At 36.6% G+C, this 22,879-nt stretch overlaps 1 protein-coding gene across 2 annotated transcripts; it reads right to left on the bottom strand.

Annotated features, from left to right (window-relative positions):
• Nucleotides 1–25: 25 nt before the first annotated feature.
• On the bottom strand, nt 26–22,821 carry LOC150079508 (ATP-binding cassette sub-family C member 1-like). 2 transcript variants are annotated; one of them, XM_090383393.1, is made up of 31 exons: nt 22,760–22,821; nt 12,625–12,801; nt 12,373–12,498; nt 12,101–12,238; nt 11,830–11,943; nt 9,233–9,291; nt 8,945–9,049; nt 8,463–8,624; nt 8,180–8,354; nt 7,824–8,078; nt 7,659–7,724; nt 7,350–7,487; nt 7,039–7,185; nt 6,794–6,878; nt 6,487–6,680; nt 6,220–6,396; nt 5,863–6,030; nt 5,295–5,494; nt 4,941–5,193; nt 4,208–4,303; nt 3,743–3,863; nt 3,512–3,656; nt 3,271–3,436; nt 2,518–2,717; nt 1,830–1,956; nt 1,620–1,721; nt 1,340–1,486; nt 1,080–1,238; nt 802–968; nt 416–610; nt 26–173 (listed from the first exon to the last, which is right to left on the bottom strand). In XM_090383393.1, exons 1-31 carry the CDS (start codon nt 22,817–22,819, stop codon nt 62–64), a joined length of 4,536 nt encoding a protein of 1,511 aa, XP_090239519.1. In that variant the 5' UTR covers nt 22,820–22,821; the 3' UTR covers nt 26–61. The 2 variants fall into 2 exon arrangements, with proteins under 2 accessions (XP_090239519.1, XP_090239520.1); XM_090383394.1 differs by lacking the exon at nt 22,760–22,821 and adding an exon at nt 13,207–13,405.
• Between the last annotated feature and the right edge of the window lie 58 nt (nt 22,822–22,879).

The raw sequence follows: 22,879 nt of genomic DNA, 5'->3' as shown, positions 1-22,879 counted from the left end.
TTTTATTAATAATGGCACTCCGAATATACAAAAAATATCTTCATTGAACAGTTCTACTATTTCATACAATTCCGGCATCTTTGGCCATGGAGAAAAATATCGAATTCTGTTCCTTCAGCAGTACAGATGGAGGACCAAGTTCAACAACCTTCCCTTTGTCCATTACAACGATACTGAAAGATAAAAGAAAAAAAAATTGTCAGTTATTCAAAATACGTTATGTCCAAGGACATAGACCTGATTAATGAACTCAAAGTTGACCATCTAGATCAACAAAAACAAAGAATAAAAATATTGTTTGAGCAAACGATTAAATATAATTAAATTATCTTTTCTAAGGTCAGATAATAAGATGGATAAACAAATACAGCAAGCTCAATTTACTCAAAATATTTATAGGGTTGTGTACACCTACCGGTCACTATCGAGAATGGTATGAAGCCGATGAGCAATGGTAATTATTGTACATTCGCTGAATTCTGTTCGGATTGTGTTTTGTACTAATTTGTCCGTTTCCATGTCAACGGCAGCTGTAGCTTCATCCAAGATTAGAATCTTCGTTTTCTTTAGAAGGGCTCTGCCCAGACATACCAACTGCCTTTGTCCAACACTAGAAACGAAGGAATAAAACTGTTCATTAAAAAATAATCATGACTTATATGAAATGTAAAAGAAAATTTATTTTAAAATTAACTACCAACCAACATCCCCACTCCTGAATGAGATAATTTTGATATTGCCCAAAACCAACTGAATTCGTAGTGCTTGGCTAACATCAGCGAGTTTTAGGTATGCTCTTACCTGAGGTTTTCTCCCCCTTCTGCGACTTCATGCTCCAGTCCACTTGGTAAGGATAACACAAAGTTTTTCATGTGCGCTTGTTCCACAGTCCTCCACAGTTCCTTGTCACTGTATTGACTGTTTGGGTCGAGGTTCATCCGTAGTGTACCGGTAAAGAGGACTGGATCCTGATTCAACAAGATAAACAAAGTATTAGAATTCGTCTTCTAGAATACTCCCTATAAAAACTTATCACCTACTGTGGTTCGTTTCACTGAGTGGTATTTAGAGAACTTTACCTGAGGGATAATTGTTAGCTGTGATCGTAAATCGTGTAGTCCCAAAAACCGAATATCCACGTCGTCAATGAGGATCGTTCCATGAACTGGCTCGATTATGCGAAATAGTGATAGAGTTAGTGATGACTTTCCAGCACCAGTACGCCCAACTACGCCAATCTAGAGCAAAGTAGAAGAATACGAACACATCTTTAAAAATAACCCTGTATTATAGGCTGAACATAACAATAAACAATACCAATTGTTTTTCTGTGACTTACTTTTTCCATTGGGTGAATATTTAGGTTCAAATCAGACAAGACCAGTCCCAGATCGCTTCGATATCGGGTGTTGTAGTCAACAAACGTCACCTCGCCATCGTGGGGCCACGTAGATGTCGGTTTGTTATTGGGTATTTCCCATGCCGCCTACAGAAAATGAAAATAATCACCAAAACATTTAAACCATGTCGTTGGGTTGCACCATCTAGTGGAAACTCCTTAAATCTTAAGATGTTCCAATTATAAATGACTATTAACTTAAGAATAAGTCGATATTCACCTCGGATGGAAGCTGGGAGTATTCATCTACTCTTTCGGCCGACACCAAGGCAACTTCTAACGTTGTGGTTGCCCTTACCAGCATTAACAGGACATCGGTAACCTAGATGTTGATAATTCATTGTTTTGAACACGCTTTCCTAGGATCCAAACTTCTATTTTCAGTAATTAAGATTAAAATTAGGCAAATTTAAAATTAAGCGATACTTACACTTATGGCATAGGATAAAGATAAACCAACCAACCCCACTTCTACCATTCCCCTATTTGCCACAGCTAGGAGGGCAGTGGTCAAGACAATCAAGGAACTTAACATATCCAGTCGGACAGACAACCATCTGTTGAGAGAAAATATAATTAAAATATTCCATAAAAGTTGTTTTAATATTATTACATCTAAGTTTTAATATTCTCTGAGTGGTTGGTTTATTAGGTACACTACATCCCCATCACCAAAGAACTGACCGCTTAGGCTGATATGATTTTGACTTCAGGGAACCATAGACACAACAGTTAATCTTCAAACTCTGGTAATCCGTTTCCTGGATAATCGAGAGCTTTCTGTATATAATAATGTTCAATTCTCTGCTTTATTTTGTTAATAAGAAATCCATTATATACTGTGGATGACCTTTTGTTTATCAGAAAGAGATAAAACTGGATTTAAGTACTTTATCAGTAAATATTGGGCAATGTTCTTTGATAAATGCTGCTATCAGTTCATATCTCAGTTCTGCTTTATTATAAATGTTAGTTAACGGGGTTGGAGTTACTTCTGGGATGCCATAATCGTTAAAAGATTTTTAAAATCTATGCCCAGTGCATAAATGTCAAAATTGATCCCATTTACAATAAAGGACACTAAAATTTAAGGTACTTTCTAAAGACATCTACTGTACCTGTTTAACGAAGTCTTTTGAAAGAAACACCTGACTGATACATCGACTTTCTCATCAGATGAATGAATGAATCTGGTTTCTACATTGTAGGCGCGTATGCTGGAAACTCCTTGGATGCTTTCCGAGAAGTGGCTGTAGACTGGAGATCTGGCTGTAGATTCTAGACGTTTCACTTGTCTGTTAGTTGAGATAAAGATGTGCTACAGGGAAAACAAAGAACAGCTAACCGCTATATATGGATTTTATGCATATAAAATATAGTAGTGTCCAAAAATTAAGCAACAATTTAAAGTTTTATTAATGCTCTATATTTAAATAATACATTTTTAGCCATTGTGAATCCACTGCAGGATGGAGGCTTCCTCAACAAGTTACGTTGAGGAAATGAGCCATAATCTACCACGCCTCCTCAACAAGTTACGTTGAGGACCATAAATGGATCATCTACCACGATGAGGATATGGAGATTATGGTCCATTTCCTATGGTCCTCAACGTTTTACGTTGAGGACCATAGGGAATGGACCATAATCTGCCACGTTGGTCCTGTGTGGGTTGGTAGATCGACCGTATTTAGTAGTCAGGGACTTGAATCCCGGTCTACCCAAAGAGCTTGTGGTATTGCACCCTCTTCTGACCACGTTTTTTTTTTTTTAATTTTTATTTCGTCCTTTTTGTTTTGTTGCTTAACTTTTGGATGCTAATATATGTTTCAAAGTGAAGTGGTTCAGAAATTACAAGGTTTTAAACTTACCTTCACACTGTAATAGACAATGAAGATTGGAATAAATGCTATGGTGAATAGATAGTTGGATATGGAGATCACAATTAAGGTTCCGATGGTGGTCAGGAAATAGAAGGTGACTGAATCTATATTAGATGGTATGCCCGTGTCTATAGTGTCAATATCTTTTCCAAACCTAAAGGAGGGAAATATCCCCTTAATAAACTAGTTACAGAATTATTGTAGAAAAATCTTCATTAACCTGACCTACCTGTTTAGTATTCGGCCTATCGGGGTCGTGTCGAAGAAGGACATCGGACATCTGAGAACTGAAAAGAGCATCTTTTCATGAAAAATTTTGGAGGCTCTGGTTGCAGCATAAGCCAACATTATTGCTGCAAGGAGTGTACCCACTTCTGCAAGAAGATTTACAAGAATGTGTTTAGAATTAGTACAATTATTTCATTAAATATATCAGGAAGAAAAACTTTAATTTACCTACCTTTGCAGACACCTAAAATCCCATAGACAGCAATTCTCAAGTTTCTCAGGGGAATATTTTGAGTACCGTCCGGTAGGGGGCGATCTTCAGTCCATTTACTTAACCAAAAGCTGCCGGCTATCTAGAATAAGAGGAACAGAGAATGATTATGGTCTAAAGAGTAAATAATATAATTAATTGCTTATATTTGTTATTAAAAATATTGCGATTTATTTATTTGTTTTATTTTTTATAATTTAAATTATTTTATAAGAATTCTATGTTTATATCTCATTAAATATTTATATCGTATTTTTTATACATCAAAAAGGCCATTTTAGATTATGATACTTTAAGCAAATCAAAAATATTTTGTATATTTTCAAAAGTTTCTAGATAAAAAAAATCCGTCTTAAAATACTACTCTATTACGTGAGTACACCATTATAAAAAATAAATGTTATCATATTATCATATAACAATTACCTCAAAACCAACCATCGATACATAACCCAGCATGCATAGCGAAAAGAGACAAATTGATGAATTCCTGACGTATTTCAAGTATATTGCTGTCTTCACCTGGGAGAACATAAAACAATAATCAATGGCAAATTATGAGTAAGAGGTGTGGCAATAAAGTTCCTGGACTGGTGTGGTTGCAGACGAAGTGTCAGAGCACGCGATGGACTTCAAAACCAACACCAAGGCCCAAAACGTTTTTTTACAGAAGACCAGGATCAAGACAATGCTGATTATCTTTTTCAACAAACAGTGTAATCCACAAGGAACTTGTACCTAAAGAGGCCATTTCGCAGTCCATTCTCCTCTTGTTTCGAAGACATCTCTGATGAAACATACATTGTACAGATCCAACCATCCACTCTACTCTCGCGATGTAGCACCAGTGGACTGCTTCCTCTTTCCCAAGTAAAAACTGCCCTCAAAGAGATTTCAGGACGTTGAAGAAACACCTAACCGCCGAACTAAACATCATCTCTTTGGACTCCTTCGCTAAGTCTTCAGTAACTTTTAGAATGGTGCAATGAGGGGATTCAATCAGGTGGTGATTAGTTTGAATATAAATAAAACCATTTTTGAGCTCCTTCACTTCGCGTTCTTTTTATTGCACCAGTCCAAGAACTTTATTGCCACACCTCGTATAGTATCTACAGCTACTGGTTAGGTAATCCTCAAGCAGACAAACCTATACACATACTTTGCCTATAACCATGGCTTCTTCCTCTACCAATTTCGCTTTCTTCAAAATCGCACTTTCTTCAATAGATTTTGATCTCGACATTTTCCTTGATGGCTGTTTAGATAGCTGTCTTGAAAACTGCTTAGACAATTGTCTTGAAATCTGTCTAGAGTCCTTGCTCGATATTTTTTTATTAACAGCATCTATTACTGGTCTTTTCAACTCCATTGGATCCTCAACCGAAAACTGCGAACATTCTGCTTCTATTGAACTATTAAAAAAAAGGAGGAAATGCAAGTTAAAATATATCTAATCCACACACTGATAGTTGGAAAGTAGGTAGAGTCCACGAGAAACTTTAGAATGTCTTACTTTAAGAGTTCGTTTTCTTCCTCACTGGAATTTTCATCAGTATCAGATTCGTCTTCAATTTGTAAGAAGTCAGAAGATAAACTCCCTTTATTCAGTAACTCCTTGAAAGTTCCAACGTCTTCAATCATCCCTTCGTTCATGACAATTATTAAATCTGCATCTGGTAGAACAGAGGGATTATGGGTAACAAGAATTCTGGTCTGAAAACAGTAAAGGCGTTAAAATAAGAATTCTATATTGATAAAAATTCTAATAAAATGTATAATTATAATAATATAAATATATAAATGAAACGAAACAGCTTTAGAAATATTCTTAAGATCAGCCAATTGAATTAATTCAAAAATATTGCAATGGATTTAATACTTTGTAGAATTAAAGACAACAGTAGTTTTAAAATTTCACAATGATGGCGCTGAAGTAGCGACTGAAATGGCCGGGAAGGGAAAAAAAAAAAATTGAAAACTACAAAATGAAATATTGATTCCCGGAGTGACTGATAGATTTTCTTTCACTCTAACAGCGCAAATAAAGGTATCTAAGAGACCCCCTTCCCCAACTTCCGTACCTTATGACTGAGTATCCCATCATGACTGATGACGTGTTCAAAGATATGCCGGCCCACGTGCGAGTCCACGGCACTAAGAGGATCATCCATCAAGTAGATATCGGCGTCTTGATAGACAGAGCGTGCCAGACTGACGCGTTGTTTTTGACCTCCACTCAAATTAACGCCCTGAAAAGGGACACACGTATAAATTAAAGTGTCGGCATGATGTCAACAGAATACACACTTCAGAACTTTATGTGATTTAAGAGAAATGAGTTCTATAAATCAGAATACAAGCGCGATATAAAAATACAGTATACCACAATGCATTGAGTTCCACAACTCTTTCACGAAATCGAGGGGAAATGAAAATACCTTTTCTCCAATTTCTGTGAGATCCCCCGCTGGCAGAATTTCTAAATCCGGCTTCAAACAACAACCATCCAGAACTTTCTCGTACAACGAAGATCTGTACTGTTTACCAAAGAGAATATTCTGCTTCAAAGTCATGTTTTGGATCCAGGCTTGCTGTGGTGTGTACGCTATTGTACCCTGGCAAAAGAAATAATGAAGTAATTACAGCAAGACATTGACTGAATCATCTTAAGCCAACGTTTAGGGAAAATAAGTATGAATTCCTACCTGTGTATCGACTTTTCCACCCGTTTTGTACATTTCTCCTAAGATGGCCGATAAGAGGGAAGATTTCCCTGATCCAACACGACCCACGATAGCAATTAACTCTCCTTTCTTCGCGTGCAAGTTGATATCCCTGAGTATTGGCTGTTCGTCCAGTGACCACAAAAACGTGCAGTTTTCGATGGAGATGACATTCCCTTGGGAAAATATTCGAATGTTTCCATTAAAGCAAAATAAACGAACATATTGGAAATGAAGTTAGCATTTTGATTTTTAAAAATCTTAATCATTTTCTACGATGTATTCTAACCTGGTGTTGGCTCGCGTCCGACTCGATCTGGATCAAGTTCTTCGCACGAGAGGTATTCTTGCAAACGTTTTATAGAAACCCTAGCCTAAAAATAAATAAATGTTTTATGTTATTGTAGTCTTAAACTGAATTCTCCAATCACCCATGGTCCGAAGTTATTTGAAAGAAAAGAAGATTTTAGCGAAAGGAAAGAAAGGAAATTATAGAATTTTTTAAATCCTTTCACATCAGAGAATAAAGCTCACCTGTATGAAATTAGAAATCACTTCTGGTACACCAACAAGCGATATTCGAAGCATATTGAATAGTGTTAAAGATACAAAAGCTGTACTGGGGTCCAGGATATTCTTTTCATCAACAACCACGTATGTAACAAACGAAACCACTGCAATCTTAAAAATAATTAATAAAAATTATATAAATAATAAAAACAAAAAAATATAAGCACTAAAATAAAAAACAAAAACAAATAATAATAATAAAAATACTATAAACCATTATTTGAATTACATAATTGAATTACATAATAACATATAGTAGGCTTAACACGTTTTACCAAAAATGGCGTTGAAGACCAAACAAATATCATCCCAGCTTTCATAAAAGCCCATTGTCGAAGTAAATGAATTTCTTTTTTCCTTATATCAGAGATTCGTTTCATAAAAGCAATCTCCCAGGCGTAGAGCTTCAAAATCTGTTTGAGAAAACGAAGTGGACCAATTAAAGAAAGAGATTGTATCACAACATCATTAATTATACCTAATAGAAAATAAGGACTCGATAACCTCAACTCTTGGAGTTATTGAGCCTTTGTTGCGATAAGAAATTGTAGATTCTTAGTAAGTTCTAATCAAATCTAACTTACCTTTATTCCATTGAGGGTTTCACTGACGTGTTTTAGTCTCGAGTCTTTCAGCAACATCTGCTTTTCCTGAAATTAAAAATTTCTCTTAATGTACAGCATAATTTCATCAGAAACAATGTTGTTTCGTTTTACGTGACCTCGTCAGATGTTACGAACATTACTTACCTGTACTGACTTTGCCCTACTGGAAAAGTACCAAGTCACTGGCATCATAGCAACTGTCACAGTTAATCCCGCGAGGCAAGAGGGTCCTAAATATTGCCATAGCAACACCATGCAGAGGATTAATCGTAGTGGGGCACTCCACACGAAGTTTAAGTGGAAAAGGAAGTTAAATATTTTGTCAGAATCTACAGCCATGTAGTTAACTAGTTCTCCTACTGTGTACTGGCGTCTGGACATGTTGCTGATTCTCAGACTCTGCAAAATTACATAAGAAGTGATCATTGAAAGTTGAGCCAACCAAGTTAGGTTCGTCAGAATGGGCAAGTAGAAGGAAGATTTTTAAAACAGATAAGTACCTTCCTGTATACTGCAGCAACCAGGGATGACCTGATCTGCGAGGCACCGGCTGTTGTGTAGAAGAGCAAGTGGGCATTCATCAGCTTTGATACGATTATGGTTAGGAAGAGGGCCGATGCGTAGACATAACCTTTCCAAGTTGGTTCCTCATTCGATATGAAACTGATGATGTAGCTGAAATTAAGAAAGAATGTTTGGTAGATTGGGTTTAATGGAATGAAAGGAAAGATTGAAAACGAATCTTCAGAAGAGAGAAAACGTACTGTTATGAAGATTACTCACTCAAGAAGAATGGGTGATAGCATACTCAGAAAATCATATCCGAGTTCGATAACCATCGATACTCCAAGTAGAGGCCAAAATCCTTTCGTTAGTGACCAAACAATTGATGGCTCCATTTCTTCAGTATTATCTCTTTGTGGTACCTTAGAGGGATGACGCCTCCTAAAATATATGATCAAATCATAAATCCAGTTACAGTAAATATAAGACATTGTAAAATGGAAAATTATCAAGAAAAATATAAGACATTGTATAAGACATGAAACGTATCCTCTTTAGGTAACATCACAGGTCTCCTCTAAGTTTGCTTGGAGGAGATTTGTGATTAGTCTTGAAAAAGGTTTATGTCTTTTGTATAATTTCCACTTCTGAGACTCGATAAATTATTTAAAATTGCATAAATAACATTCATTGAAATGTCTTTAATTTTGAATGTACTACACGCTTAACCTCTGGTTTTCAATTATCCGGAAATTATGTACCTCACAGAGTCCAGTATTTTCCAAACTGCTTCGCATTCCATGTAAGAAGGAAGGATGCACAATTGATCAATCCTCAATATGTTATTGTATCCTTTGGAAACATATCTACAACAAAAATAGGAATAAATGGTGTGTTTGGGTTCGAATTAAATAATTATAAATGGTTTAATAGTCAAGGAAAACAATATTGAGTGAAGTTTACCCGAATTTATACCATTTCAGATTTAGACGTTTATATTAACCAAAACAAAACTGAAAAGTGTTTATAAATTGAGAACCAAATCTTACCTGTCAATCCAAGAAAATGTTAGGCGAGATATAAATGGCTCTTCGTCAAGATCCCCTGGCTAGAAAATAAATTAAATTATTTTAAGACACACTTTAAGTACATCTTAAGAAACATTTTAAGGAACACTTTAAGCATATTTGAAGAAACACTTTAGGTACATTTTAAGAAACACTTTAAGCACATTGTAAGAAACACTTTAACGACACTGTAAGAAACACTTTAAGTATACTATAAGAAACACTTTAAGGACACTGTAAGAAACACTTTAAGGACACTGTAAGAAACACTTTAAAGACACTGTAAGAAACACTTTAAAGACACTGTAAGAAACACTTTAAAGACACTGTAAGAAACACTTTAAGGACACTGTAAGAAACACTTTAAGGACACTGTAAGAAACACTTTAAGGACACTGTAAGAAACACTTTAAGGACACTGTAAGAAACACTTTAAGCCCATTGTACTTAAAGTGTGTCTTAAAATAATTTAATTTTAAGCACATTGTAAGAAACACTGTAAGAAACACTTTAAGCCCATTGTACTTAAAGTGTGTCTTAAAATAATTTAATTTTAAGCACATTGTAAGAAACACTGTAAGAAACACTAAGTGCATTTTAAGAAACACTTTAAGTACATTGTAAGAAACACTTTAAGTACATTGTAAGAAAAACTTTAAGCACATTGTAAGAAACAATTTAAGCACACTTTAAGTATATCTTAAGAAACATTTTAAGTACATTTTAAGATATACTTTAAGTATATTTTAAGCACATTTGAAGAAGCACTTTAGGTACATTGTAAGAAACACTTTAAGTACACTGTAAAAAAACACTTATTAAAAACACTTTAAGCCCATTGTAAGAAACACTTTAAGAACTGTAAGAAACACTTTAAGAACTAGGTACATTGTAAGAAACACTTTAAGTACATTTTAAGAAATATTTTAAGTACACTTTAAGTATATCTTAAGAAACATTTTAAGTACATATTAAGAAACACTTTAAGTATATTTTAAGCACATTTGAAGAAACACTTTAGGTACATTGTAAGAAACACTTTAAGGGCACTGTAAGAAGCATTTTAAGAAACACTTTAAGGGCACTGTAAGAAGCATTTTAAGAAACACTTTAAGGGCACTGTAAGAAGCATTTTAAGAAACACTTTAAGCACATTTAAGAAACACTTTCAGAACACTGTAAGAAACACTTTAAGTACATTTTAAGAAACACTTTAAGCACATTTTAAGAAATATTTTAAGTACACTTAAAGAACCACTTTAAGTACATTGTAAGAAACAGTTTAAGGACACTGTAAGAAATACTTTAAGTATACTGTAAGAAACACTTTAAGCCCATTGTACTTAAAGTGTGTCTTAAAATAATTTAATTTTAAGCACATTGTAAGAAACACTTTAAGAACTAGGTACATTGTAAGAAACACTTCAAGGACACTGTAAGAAGCACTTTAAGCACATTGTAAGAAACACTTTAAGGACACTGTAAGAAACACTTTAAGTACACTGTAAGAAACACTTTAAGTACACTGTAAGAAACACTTTAAGTACACTGTAAGAAACACTTTAAGTACACTGTAAAAAAACACTTATTAAAAACACTTTAAGCCCATTGTAAGAAACACTTTAAGAACTGTAAGAAGCATTTTAAGAAACACTTTAAGCACATTTTAAGAAACACTTTAAATGTATTTTAAGTACACTTTAAGTATATCTTAAGAAACATTTTAAGTACATTTTAAGAAACACTTTAAGTATATTTTAAGCACATTTGAAGAAACATTTTAGGTACATTGTAAGAAACACTTTAAGTACATTGTAAGAAACACTTTAAGTACATTGTAAGAAACACTTTAAGTACATTGTAAGAAACACTCTAAGGACACTGTAAGAAACACTCTAAGGACACTGTAAAAAACACTTATTAAAAACACTTTAACCCCATTGTAAGAAACACTTTAAGGGCACTGTAAGAAGCATTTTAAGAAACACTTTAAGCACATTTTAAGAAACACTTTCAGAACACTGTAAGAAACTCTAAGCACATTTTAAGAAACACTTTAAATGAATTTAGGTACACTTTAAGTATATCTTAAGAAACATTTTAAGTACATTTTAAGAAACACTTTAGGTACATTATAAGAAACACTTTAAGTACATTGTAAGAAACACTTGAAGTATATTGTAAGAAACACTTTAAGGACACTGTAAGAAGCATTTTAAGAAACACTTTAAGCCCATTGTAAGAAACACTTTAAGTACATTTTAAGTGCACTTTAAGTACATCTTAAGAAACATTTTAAGTACATTTTAAGAAACATTTTAAGTACATTTTAAGAAACACTTTAAGCACATTTTAAGAAACACTTTAAGCACATTTTAAGAAACACTTTAAGTACATTTTAAGCACATTTGAAGAAAGCACTTTAAGTACATTTTAAGCACATTTGAAGAAAGCACTTTAAGTACATTTTAAGAAATATATTAAATACATTTTACTTTAAGTACATTGTAAGAAACATTTTAAGTGCATTTTAAGAAACAATAAATGAAAGGTCATAGGGCGCAAATTAGACTACGTACCTTTTCCTTTTCCGACCTGGTGTCATTAAATGCAGAGAGCAGAAGCTGACTTACAACCATTGGACAGGAAATCAAGCTTAGGATTATATCCTCCTCTCTAATTGGATGGAATTCCTATGATGGTACAAAATTGGATATAAAATCATTTTAATGATTTTTATATCCCATTACCATTATAATATACAAATGCATTGCCATGTTTTATTTCAATTTGAAAAGATAACATGATTTGTCAGAATTCCCGTTATGAAACAAGAACGGATTCACTTACAGGACTGAAGACCTTCATCAGGAGCGATCTGTAGGCTACTATTTCGCAAATAGATTGTAGAAACCAATAGAAAAAGAGTGTGGTCGATGACTTTCTTCCATACTGTATACATTTCCACTGCACGATTATAGTCACGATCTAAAACGTAAGAAATATAAAAAGGACGAAGAATTAAACATATTCTAAAAATCAACTTTAAAAAAGGAGATTACAAAAGTTTTTATTTTCTATTTTTTTTAAATAAAGTGGAAAAAGAGTGAGTTCAATTTTACCAATGCCAAGACCTTTAGAGATAATCCTATGAACACTGACAGAACTATACGCTGTGATTGAAGATGCTTTTGAATAGAAAACGATAAATCCGTAATAGATAATATAATCAAAAGGAACGAAATAACCTATAAAGAAAAAAAAAGATACAATCCTTTACTACGTTGCCAATAATGCAGGTCACAATTTATATATTTGACTATCCAAAGTTATTTTAACCAATTCAAAATATGCATTAATATATCTTCACTTACCATTCTTGACACGTTGAGACACGTCCATGGAATCCTCCTTTTATGTTTTGAGTGCGACAGTAATAACTCAAGTAATACCACCAGGAATATGAACCCCTGAGGGATCCACATTAATATGGTATTCTGGAAACATTGAGTGAAGTCAGGGTTGTCCGTGTACCACGTGACTGAGGGATCCTGAAATGGTTGGAAAGCACGATTACCATGTATCTAAATAGATAAATTCTAATCTTAATGATAGCTCGATAGCCAATGATTCTTATGAAGGCTTTTGCATGATTTTCGATAAATATCACTTTAAACAATCAGATCATTGGCTTAGATGCTTTAAGGGCTAATACAGCGCATGTGCCAAAATGTTATGTAATTTGTTGTGTGCCTTTCAAATGTGTTTCCTTCAGCAAAAAGAAATTCCTAATTTTTATTTTTAGAGTTTTATAATATAAACGTGTCTCTGTCGTCAAAAACACAATGACTGAAAGTAGGGAGGTGTACAATTTTCAAAATGGCAGCTCTTGTGGCGAGTTAAACATCTTCAACTGTTGCGTAATCTGAAACCATCTGTTCACAAACGATACTCACCCAAAGGGGTGTCAAACAGAACTCTGCTTCTAAGTCGTCCGCCATGGAAATGCAGAATTAGAAAAACTCGGATGGCGAGGGCTGCGAACGCGTGTAACCCTAAGTGGAAATACAAGTGTTTGAAACAGTCCTCTTTCCACTTTTGATTGCTATTTAAAAAGAAAAAGCAAAAGTGCTGCAATCCTCCAACCATTATCACCGAGACGATAACGGCGTTATAAAGCCTAAACGCCTGTACAATCACGTGTCTACACGCACGATCATTTGACAGAGCTTATTTTACGTCATGCATCAACTGATAAAGACAGTTCCCACAGCGCACGCTGTTTAAACACTTCACCTATTCCTGTTGTTGTCATAGCAACGTTGACAAGGAGTATCGCCTTCGTGTGATTTGTTTTGTTTAAACCTCAACCATCCTGCTATTGCTCTCACCCGGTTAAGAAGTTATCGGTATATCCCATTGCACACTCCTCAATTGCACACTCCCCTCTCAAAAGTATTCGATATCAATGTTGAAGAAAAGGTATTTTTTATATTATTTTAATTTTTATGACTACCCCAAACACGAGAGGTATTAGAACCTGTAATAGTACTTAGTACCGTGCTTGGGTTGGAGGTTGAGAAGATGAAAGAAGATATTTGTTGACATTGGACTTCAACTTCTGTAGATTGTAATTTTCATCGACCCTGTTCCAGTCAGAACCATGAGAAGTGGCCAACAGCATGATGTCTCCTTCCCCATACTTCATTGTTGGGACGTTGTACTTCGATAGGTGGCTCTGTCCAGGCCTTCTCCAAACTTAAAATTTGACCATTAGAATTGAACATTGTGTAGCCGGACTGGCTACTCCATGTGACTTCTTTCTTTTGTTCCAGAGTCGAAACGTTGTAACGAATAATTTCAACCTACCTTTCGGTGTTATGTGAGATTCGAGTTGCTGCTCTCCCCACGAAAACCATGCCTGCGAAACTCCCTACGTAGAGGTAACCTATTATATATAGACTCTTCCGATTTTGGCCACCAGGTGGCGCTGACACAATATACCCTACTGCTTTTTTCTTTCTGGCAAATTCTTAGTTTCGTGATTGCAGCAATAATTATGTTAGAAACTTTTTAAGGGGTGATAACCAGCACGCAAATTTCAAAACGAATGAACAGTGAGATAAAAGACTGCACAATAAGAGATATTTTAACTTTGCTTCTTGTAAAATGATCTCACTTATATGTCTCTGAAATACTGTTTTTAAATTATTTGTGAACATTTTATTTTATTTTAATAGTTCTGGAAATTATTGCCATTTCTCTCTTGTATCTCCTTATCTCCTTTAAAATTTCAAAATTAGTCGGTGAATTAGTGGGTAAATTAGTGGGTTGATATATGAGAAACGATATCTCTTCAGGATGCCACACCGTTTCACTATTTCAGCAAATTGTGCTTAAATAGCATTAGCATTAGCAAAGGCACATGATGCAAGAAAGCAAGCTTATATAGCATAGGCCAAAAAAAAAAAAAAAAAAAAAACCCTTATTTCACCCATCCACTCGCTCCAAATGTTTGTCCAGTTCTGCTTTGAATCTGTTTAAACTATCGTTGGTTCCAGCAATCAACCACCCGCTGGCAAAAGGCGAACTTCCGCACATCTATCCTACATCAGTCTTTCCTCAATTTGAATGTATGCCTTCTCAGGTAATTATTCTGAGCAAGAGGAAGAATCCCATCAGCATTGAGGATGCTCAAACCATTCAAGGCTTTGTACACATCTATCAGATCACCTCGCCGGTGCCTAGTCTCCAGACACTGTAATCTGCAAAACTTAAGCCTTTTTTCGTAAGAGCACCCCTTTGTTCCCTTCACTAACCTTGTTGCCCTTCTCTGTACTGGTTCCAGCAGCTCTACATCCTTCTTGAAATGAGGCCTCCAGACCTGTATACAGTACTCAAGGTGTGGCCTGACCATTGCCTTACACAAGGGAATAATCACCTCCTTATCCCTGCTAGAAAAATTCCTGTATATCATTGACAAGACACCATGAGCTACTCTTGCAGACCGTCTGCACTGCTCAGAGAACTTCATATCTGCCTGCACAATTACCCCCAGATCCTTTTCATTCTCTACCACTGTCAGTGTAGTACCGCAGAGTTGATACGTTACTCTGGGGTTGCTGTTTCCCATATGTAGTACTTTACATTTGTCAATGTTAAACTTCATTTGCCACCTCTCAGCCCATCTGCTCAACCTTTCCAGATCCTGTTGCAGCAGCATAGTGTCAGTAGTGTCCTTGACAACCCTGCCAACCTTTGTATCATCTGCAAACTTGGACATTAAGCTTGATATACCATCATCAATATCATTTATAAATACAGAAAACAATAATGGACCCAACACTGAACCCTGAGGAACTCCACTAATAACATTAGTCCACGATGAGCAGTGTCCATTGATTACCACTCTCTGTCTTCTCCCCCTCAACCATCCCTTTATCCCTAGCAGCAATTTGTCTCCAATGCTACACTGCTCCAATTTGTGCAGCAGTCTTCCATGTGCAACAGTATCAAAAGCCTTTCTAAGATCCAAGTATATAATATCAAAGTTATTCCCTGCATCCAGTTCTTTTGTGACTGCATCATAGTATCCAATCAAATTGGTCAGGCAAGACTTTCCCTTAGCAAAACCATGCTATATCCGAGCTGTAACTGAAGTCTTGTCTAGATGATTCTGCAATGCATCTTTAACCAGCGCCTCCATTAATTTCCCTGGAACAGAAGTTACTAACAGTTCTGTAATTATCTGTGTTTCCCTTTGATCCTCCTTTGTGGATTGGGGTCATATTTGCACATCTCCAGTCCATGAGTGCCTCCCCTAAGTCCAGGGAAGCCCTCATAATTATGGCTAAGGGTTTGCTTACTTCCTTTGCCACTTCCTTTAGTATAACTGAATAGATCCCATCCACCCCAGGTGCCTTCCTTGTGTTTATCTTCAACAATTTCTCCTCCACTTTACTCTCAGTTATTACAAGATTATCTAGCTTACTGCCAGTGTTTACTGCACCTACGGCATTCCCCTCGCTGAATAACTCCTCATGTGTGAATGTCGATGCAAAATACTCGTTTAGATTGTTAGCTACCTGAGCAGGATCCTCAACAGTTGAACCATCAATATCCAGATGACCAATCTAATTCATCCCTTTCCTTTTTGAGTTTACATAGGTAAATAACTCTTTTCTGTTTTTCTTTGCATCCCTTGCCAAAGATTTCTCGTAATCTGCCTTCGCCTGCCTAACCTCCTTTGTAACTTGGTTACAGATCAACTTGTATCTATCATAGGCTTCTGTGTCATGTGTTAATTTATATGTATCCCACCATTTTTCTTCTGTGCCATATGCCTCATTAGTTCATGTGATATCCATTTTGGCCTAAACCTTGAACAATATTTCTTAGTTGGTATGTAAAGCCTAGTAGCTTCCAAGATAAGTTCTTTGAATGCTTCCCATTTTGAATTTGCTGTTGGTAACATCATCAGTTGGTCCCACCGTATAGAATTTAAAAATTGTCTCAGACCATCGTAGTCCCCATTACGAAAGCAAAAACCCTTCCCTGTACCCCTGATGGTAGTTACCTCTCTGAGTAAATCCCACTTCAGCACACTGTGATCACTGCCACCTAGTGGTTCATTTATCTGCAGATTCTTAATGCATGAAGAATCACTGCTGATAATCAAATCAAGAGTATTACTCCCTCTAGTTGCCTCCCGAACATGCTGATGTAGAAAACAATCATCCAATAAATCCACAAAAGCCTTGCTAGTGTGTGAGTGACCAACCCACAAATTCCAGTCAATATCTGGGAAATTAAAATCCCCCATTATAAGACTCTTTGATTTACTGTGCACCTGTTCTTATTCTTAGCTACCCTAACACAGCCCATGTATTTACTTGTTCCACTATGACTCCCAGAAGTCCTGGAAATCCCCATTGCCTTGCTTTCCAGGCTGCTGCTCAATTGCATTCCAATAGAACCTCGGTCAGCGGCTACTGTTAATCTATTAGTAGGTGTATCCCCCCAAGCTAGCAGTTTTCCGACCCACCTAACGCTCTCTCGATAGCATCAGCAAATATTCTTGCACCCTTTCTATTTAAGTGTATAAATAGTCCATATATACAGCCTTTAATATCTAGACAAAAGGTTTGACCGAGTTAGATGGAAGAATATATTCCAAAAAGCTTATTACCGCCATTAAAACCGGTAATAGCCATTATTCCTAGTATTTAGCCTCCAGCCACCCATAGGATTAAGTAATTTCAATTATAAAGCCATATCTAAAGACTTAGAAATAGCACAAAACTGTTAGCGCAGCCAAACCTTCTAATTCATAAATACAGACCACAGACGATTTGGAAATTATAGAAAATGAAGAACTAAGAAACCTTATGAAACATGGTTTTAAATTAGGCCTAAATAGAAGAACAGTGTTAAAAAAGTTAGAAAAGAGATATACTGTTACCTAATGCAGACCTAGGAGCAAAACTCCTCCATTCCAGCAATCAGTTCTTCCGTAAGGCTTATCATTTTTTCAATACTGATTTTTTCTTCAACAGATTCATTCCATTAATACTTTGTATATTTCTACATTCCTTGTCTGGTGCACTACCTCGAATAAGTAACGCTTCACTTGCAATACCTGAGTATCTGCCCACCCATCGATGAAAAGCCAACTAGCTTTGAAACGGTCCATCTGGGTGGTGGCGCCCACCGAGAATAAATAACAATTCATTATCCGTTGTACAAACAGGGCCGTGCAAGTGCAGGGTGATGCATTGGATAAGCCGCATCAGGGTCCCCAATCTAGGAGGAGTCCAGTTGTGAGAACCATCAAAGCCTGAACATAAATAAACCAGGCCCCTTTCGCATCCAGGTCCCCAAGTGCCTTTGCACGGCCCTGTGTACAAATGTTAACAGATATGAAGTCGCGGATGAAATTTAAGTGAGTACTGAAGTTACTAAGTTAGCAAATACCAGGAAATTTAAAATTTCGCGCTATTTGTTTTTCTTGTTTTTATTTGATGTTGTGCGCTGTCATGCACAACCACACATTGTTCAATTGACAATAGGCTGGGTAGATTTTGCATTATGTAGTCCATAATGACAAAAACTGATGGCATTATGGACTACATCTGTCGATGTGTACCACTATGACATTGCCAATTCCATTAAGGAAGTGGGCCATCTTTGCTCTGCCCTAATTGTTCATTAAGACGTTCATTTGAATTGAGGTCAAAAGTCCGTGCAAGCTATTGCAAATTTCCACATTATTCTCATGAAACCACACAGTATACTGCAATAAGAGGGATGTCCCATTAGTTTTGAAAGGACAGTGAATATAAGAGGGCTCTTTAGGATAAAATTCAACTCGATCTGAATAGTCACAAAAGGTTTAAATTCGTGTTTATTAAGTTTTTAATAAAAACTTAAACAGAAAAATCATTATGTCTGCAAATTGCGTGTATTCTATGGTCGATCTGCTTGTTTGTTGGGCAGAAAAACAGAGTATCCGGGAGGAGAAACCATGCTAGCCTCGCCTGAGACCAACTAACTCAGTACATTGCGAAAAAGGCCCATAAAAATGCTTGACTTCATCGATGGGAGTCGAACTGCGGTCTTTTCCAGCGGGTGTGGGGAGGAGGACGATTCTACCAACTGTGCTATTCTCGAGGATAAATTATACACCTTTTACTATCGAAATTTATTGTGTTGTTAGCTGAGCTGCGTTCTAATTTTTTTAATATTAATTTAAGAATTCAGGTGACATTGATGAGACACTGTATATGAAAAAAAAATGTTCGTTTATTAAAGCAATAATCCTCTTTTACATAACTCTTATATTTGCGAAATCAGAATGAAATATTTCCTGGTATCTACAAAATTTCTCTTCTGTTTTCTTCATTCTATCTGCTCAAGATGCCGGATGACTCAACGTCAGTAAGAAAATCGTAAAGACAACAGGTTTTGTCGTTGACTTAATATTTGCTTTTTCCTGTAAGAAAAAGAAATACAATTAGCAACACGTTAAAAAATAACTAACATACAATTATAATGAGAAATGTTTATGTGTTGTTAAAGTACTAAATTAAATGCACTGCATGCATTCTATAAGATGGTTTAGTGCGTTTTGATCTAACTGTAACCATTCTTCCAGTAAAGTATCACGCGACTGCGAAAAAGTTGAAGGAAGAGGACTTGTTTGTCGAATATCTCTCTCTCTAGCATGTCCCATACATTCTCAACAGGACTGAGATCAGTTGCATGAGGGGACATGGAAGATGGTAGAAATCCGTGTCATGTTCTCCGAACCAATCATGCCCGATGCTGTGTTGCATTTTCAACAATAAAGTGGCCACCATTTTCTGGATAAAAGTGTAATATTGTAGGATACAGTAGATCTGATACAAAATTTAGGTACTCTTTGGATGACATTCGACCATTCACCAGTATCAACGGACCCAGTCCGTCGCACCGAAACATTCCCCATACCACGATACCACCTCTAAAAGCTTGGATTGCCATAACAAGGCAAGCAAGGTCCATCGCTTCGCGAGGTTCTTGCCACACTCTCTGCCTACCATCAGTGCAAACAGTGTATCGTGATTCATCTGACCACACGACCTTCTTCAATCATTCCACTGTCCAATTACGACGTTCTCGGCAACACTGCAAGCGGATTTTTCTGCTTTTCTCTAAAACCAGTGCCATGCTCAGGGCATGGCACTGGTTGAAATAGGGCAGTTCTGTGTTTGGTTGAATTAGAGGTTGTTTACTGCACACTGGCTGTTCTATTTTTCCGTATCTTGAAGTATCGTTTTTCTGCCACATTTCCGCCTTTGAGATGTGGAAGAACCGCTTGCTTTCCAATCATTAAAAACCTTTGAGATGGATGCTTTTGAGAAACCAGTTAGATCTTTCCTTTCTTGAATCGTGGCTCCTGCTAAAGGCTTCCCCACAATAACACGTTTTTCAAAGTCTGATAGATCACGCGTTTCCCCAATCTGGCTTCATATTACTGCAGTCGAACAGTATGTTCAGTCTATACTCAATGAGGCAACCCATCATCGCCCTACGTCACAATTTTCTTTCCATCTATTTGCATTTCTTTTGTCTGTGACTCTCTTAATACAGGAGGTTCGTACTTCTTTGGCCACAGTATGTATCGTATGTACACTGCAGGATCGAGAAATCGCTACGTTTATGATACAGGCAATGTACCGTGATTCATTACTCTAAAGCACAGTTCCCCATTGGTCTATGGTCCAAGAACGGTGAGCCTTACACCAAGCTAGACGTCGTCTAGCATTAGTGATTAGGGACTTTTGGACAGTCACATGGCAGTGGAAATTCATACCATGCAAAGTCCTGAGCACTATACTGGTGCTAACATGTGTCCCAATTGTCTCACTGAGGGCCTGTGTGCTGCGAGGTTTTCTGATCGTTTAATGACAGTTTCAGCACCAGTCCTCTTCCGTTTGCAGACCATAACCAATCGTCGACCTAGGAATCTTCAGTACCGCTGAAATGTCACGTACAGACCGATTGCTTAAGTGGCACTCTCTTATGATTCCGCGCTGGAAGTCTGTTAACTCCATCGATCTCGGAATCTTACATTCATAGTCGTACTAGTCTCCTAAAATTTCTACAAGCATATTTATAGTTGTCTGGCGCGTGGTGAGTGGGCTGGACATGGTCAACGGAGGGGTTGTCGGATATTAATAGTAGAGCAGATGTATCTGTTTTCTACAATGTCTAAGCAGTGGTATCAGTAGCATATTTCCAATCCATGGTGGAGACACAAATTCGTTGGCAGGGTTTCTATAAACTCTAACAAATAATGGCCTTGAAAATGAATCAAAATGGTGACAATCTCATGCATATTACACTCATACAAATATAAAGACCTCTGATTTAAAATGCATTATAGAATTCAGCTTACTGGATAGACGAATGTTGGTCCACTGCAATAGCATTTGACTCCAATTCGGTGTCTTGTTAGCAGCTTTCCTTAAAAATGAAAAGAAATTACTTAAGATGTTAATCTTGGTTATTTTAAAATGAGAGAATCAATACAAAATACATAAACAGTAGTAAAGAAAATCACACACCTACCACAAAGGATGGTGCAAAGCTGAGGTTCATAACGAACACAGTTCAGGTCAATCAAAGGCAGGAAAACGAAAAGTATAACAGAATTAGTCCTAACATGTGCCTGGTGTTATGGTACCCAAGTTCGGAATCAATCGTTCAGGTTGCTGTGTATAAATCGGCCCCCAAAGGCGCAATTGGACCTTACCCTCCTTATTTCAACCTTATAGAACGTTCATGTCAAGAAAGAAATACATCGATGGAATAAAAGAGTGTAAAAATGGGCCACAAAAAACAGAAGTTAACTTTAGAGAATAGGTTTTAAAATTAAGTGGAGAATGCAGTAAGGACCTGGACTGTGGTCAAAATCATTCAGGATTATTCTACGGCTGATCACACAAGCGGACGTGGCAGTGTTTATTGTCCCGGCCATCCAATAAAACTAAAGAGCCATCACACCTCTTTAGTTTTATTGGTTGCCTGGGGCAATAAGTACTGCCACTTCTGCTGGTAGGCGAAAAGTAAGATGCTAATAAGTCGGCTTCATCTTTAGACAGATGCAATAGAACCATCAGAATGTAACGGTTGTGAACCAAGGAAAAAAGGAATAGACATTGTGCAGATGATTCCACTTCTCATTGTGCAATTTTAAACAATTCCAGGCTGTAAAATTGAGGTGCCACTGGAGAAGGGCCCATCACCAAGTTGTAATCTATGATAGTTAAAGGGTTACTAACGTTAATTGAGTTCTTTGAGGTGTTCTTAGTGAGGAAAAAGAGGTGTGTAAACTCTTGAAAATTTAAGCTAGTTGGGCAATTTACGAAGTTTTTTTTATATATGCCAGGGACAACTCAAAGTATAATAAGATGTACTGCTTGTACTATAGCCTGCATAAAGACATTCTATAGTACAGTTCAGCAGGCAGTAATCACCATAACCACAGTTAACATTTCTAAACGCAGAGACTTTTCTAAACGCAGTAAACTCCATGTGCGTAATCGGCATTGCACAATGTCAATATTTACAGTTAGTCAGAAATAGCACACACGTTCCAAGAGCCTGTTAATTACTTCCTGAAGGTAGAGCGAATGGCTGACCTGAATCCGCCACTGGAGCAAAAATCTCTGACGTCATCTTTCCAACATAACAAACGACCTTGGTTGAGCAGCAGCACAGGAGAAAGTCGGTGATGTAAATCGAACAGGGACCAACGCAAACATCCCGAGGTAAACCCCGTTAAAGCTTTCTCCGATGGAATTACGATTACTGCAATTCAATTTGGCGAATATTTCAGCACGCGCATACGTTGTCCTGATTATAGTTAGAGCAATCCATAATTAATCTGCACGATCTCTAATTAATTAATATTGGATCCTTAAAGGGAAAAAAAATATATATATTAATCGAAGACCCATAACTTACCCAGAATTCTGTGTCACAGAAATCTCCTTCTATTAAACCCATGGAGTTTTCTATCTTCATAAAAAAAAAAAATAAAAAAAAAACACGGCTATAAATACATCGCGATATTCTAGAAGTTGG

Source organism: Mastigoproctus giganteus, chromosome 10 (assembly GCF_048544385.1).
Source record: "Mastigoproctus giganteus isolate SK-2022 chromosome 10, ASM4854438v1, whole genome shotgun sequence".
In the NCBI taxonomy this organism is placed as follows: Eukaryota; Metazoa; Arthropoda; class Arachnida; order Uropygi; family Thelyphonidae; genus Mastigoproctus; species Mastigoproctus giganteus.
The sequence above is the reverse complement of the archived record's forward strand: the minus strand, read 5'-3'. Positions and strand labels throughout refer to the sequence as shown.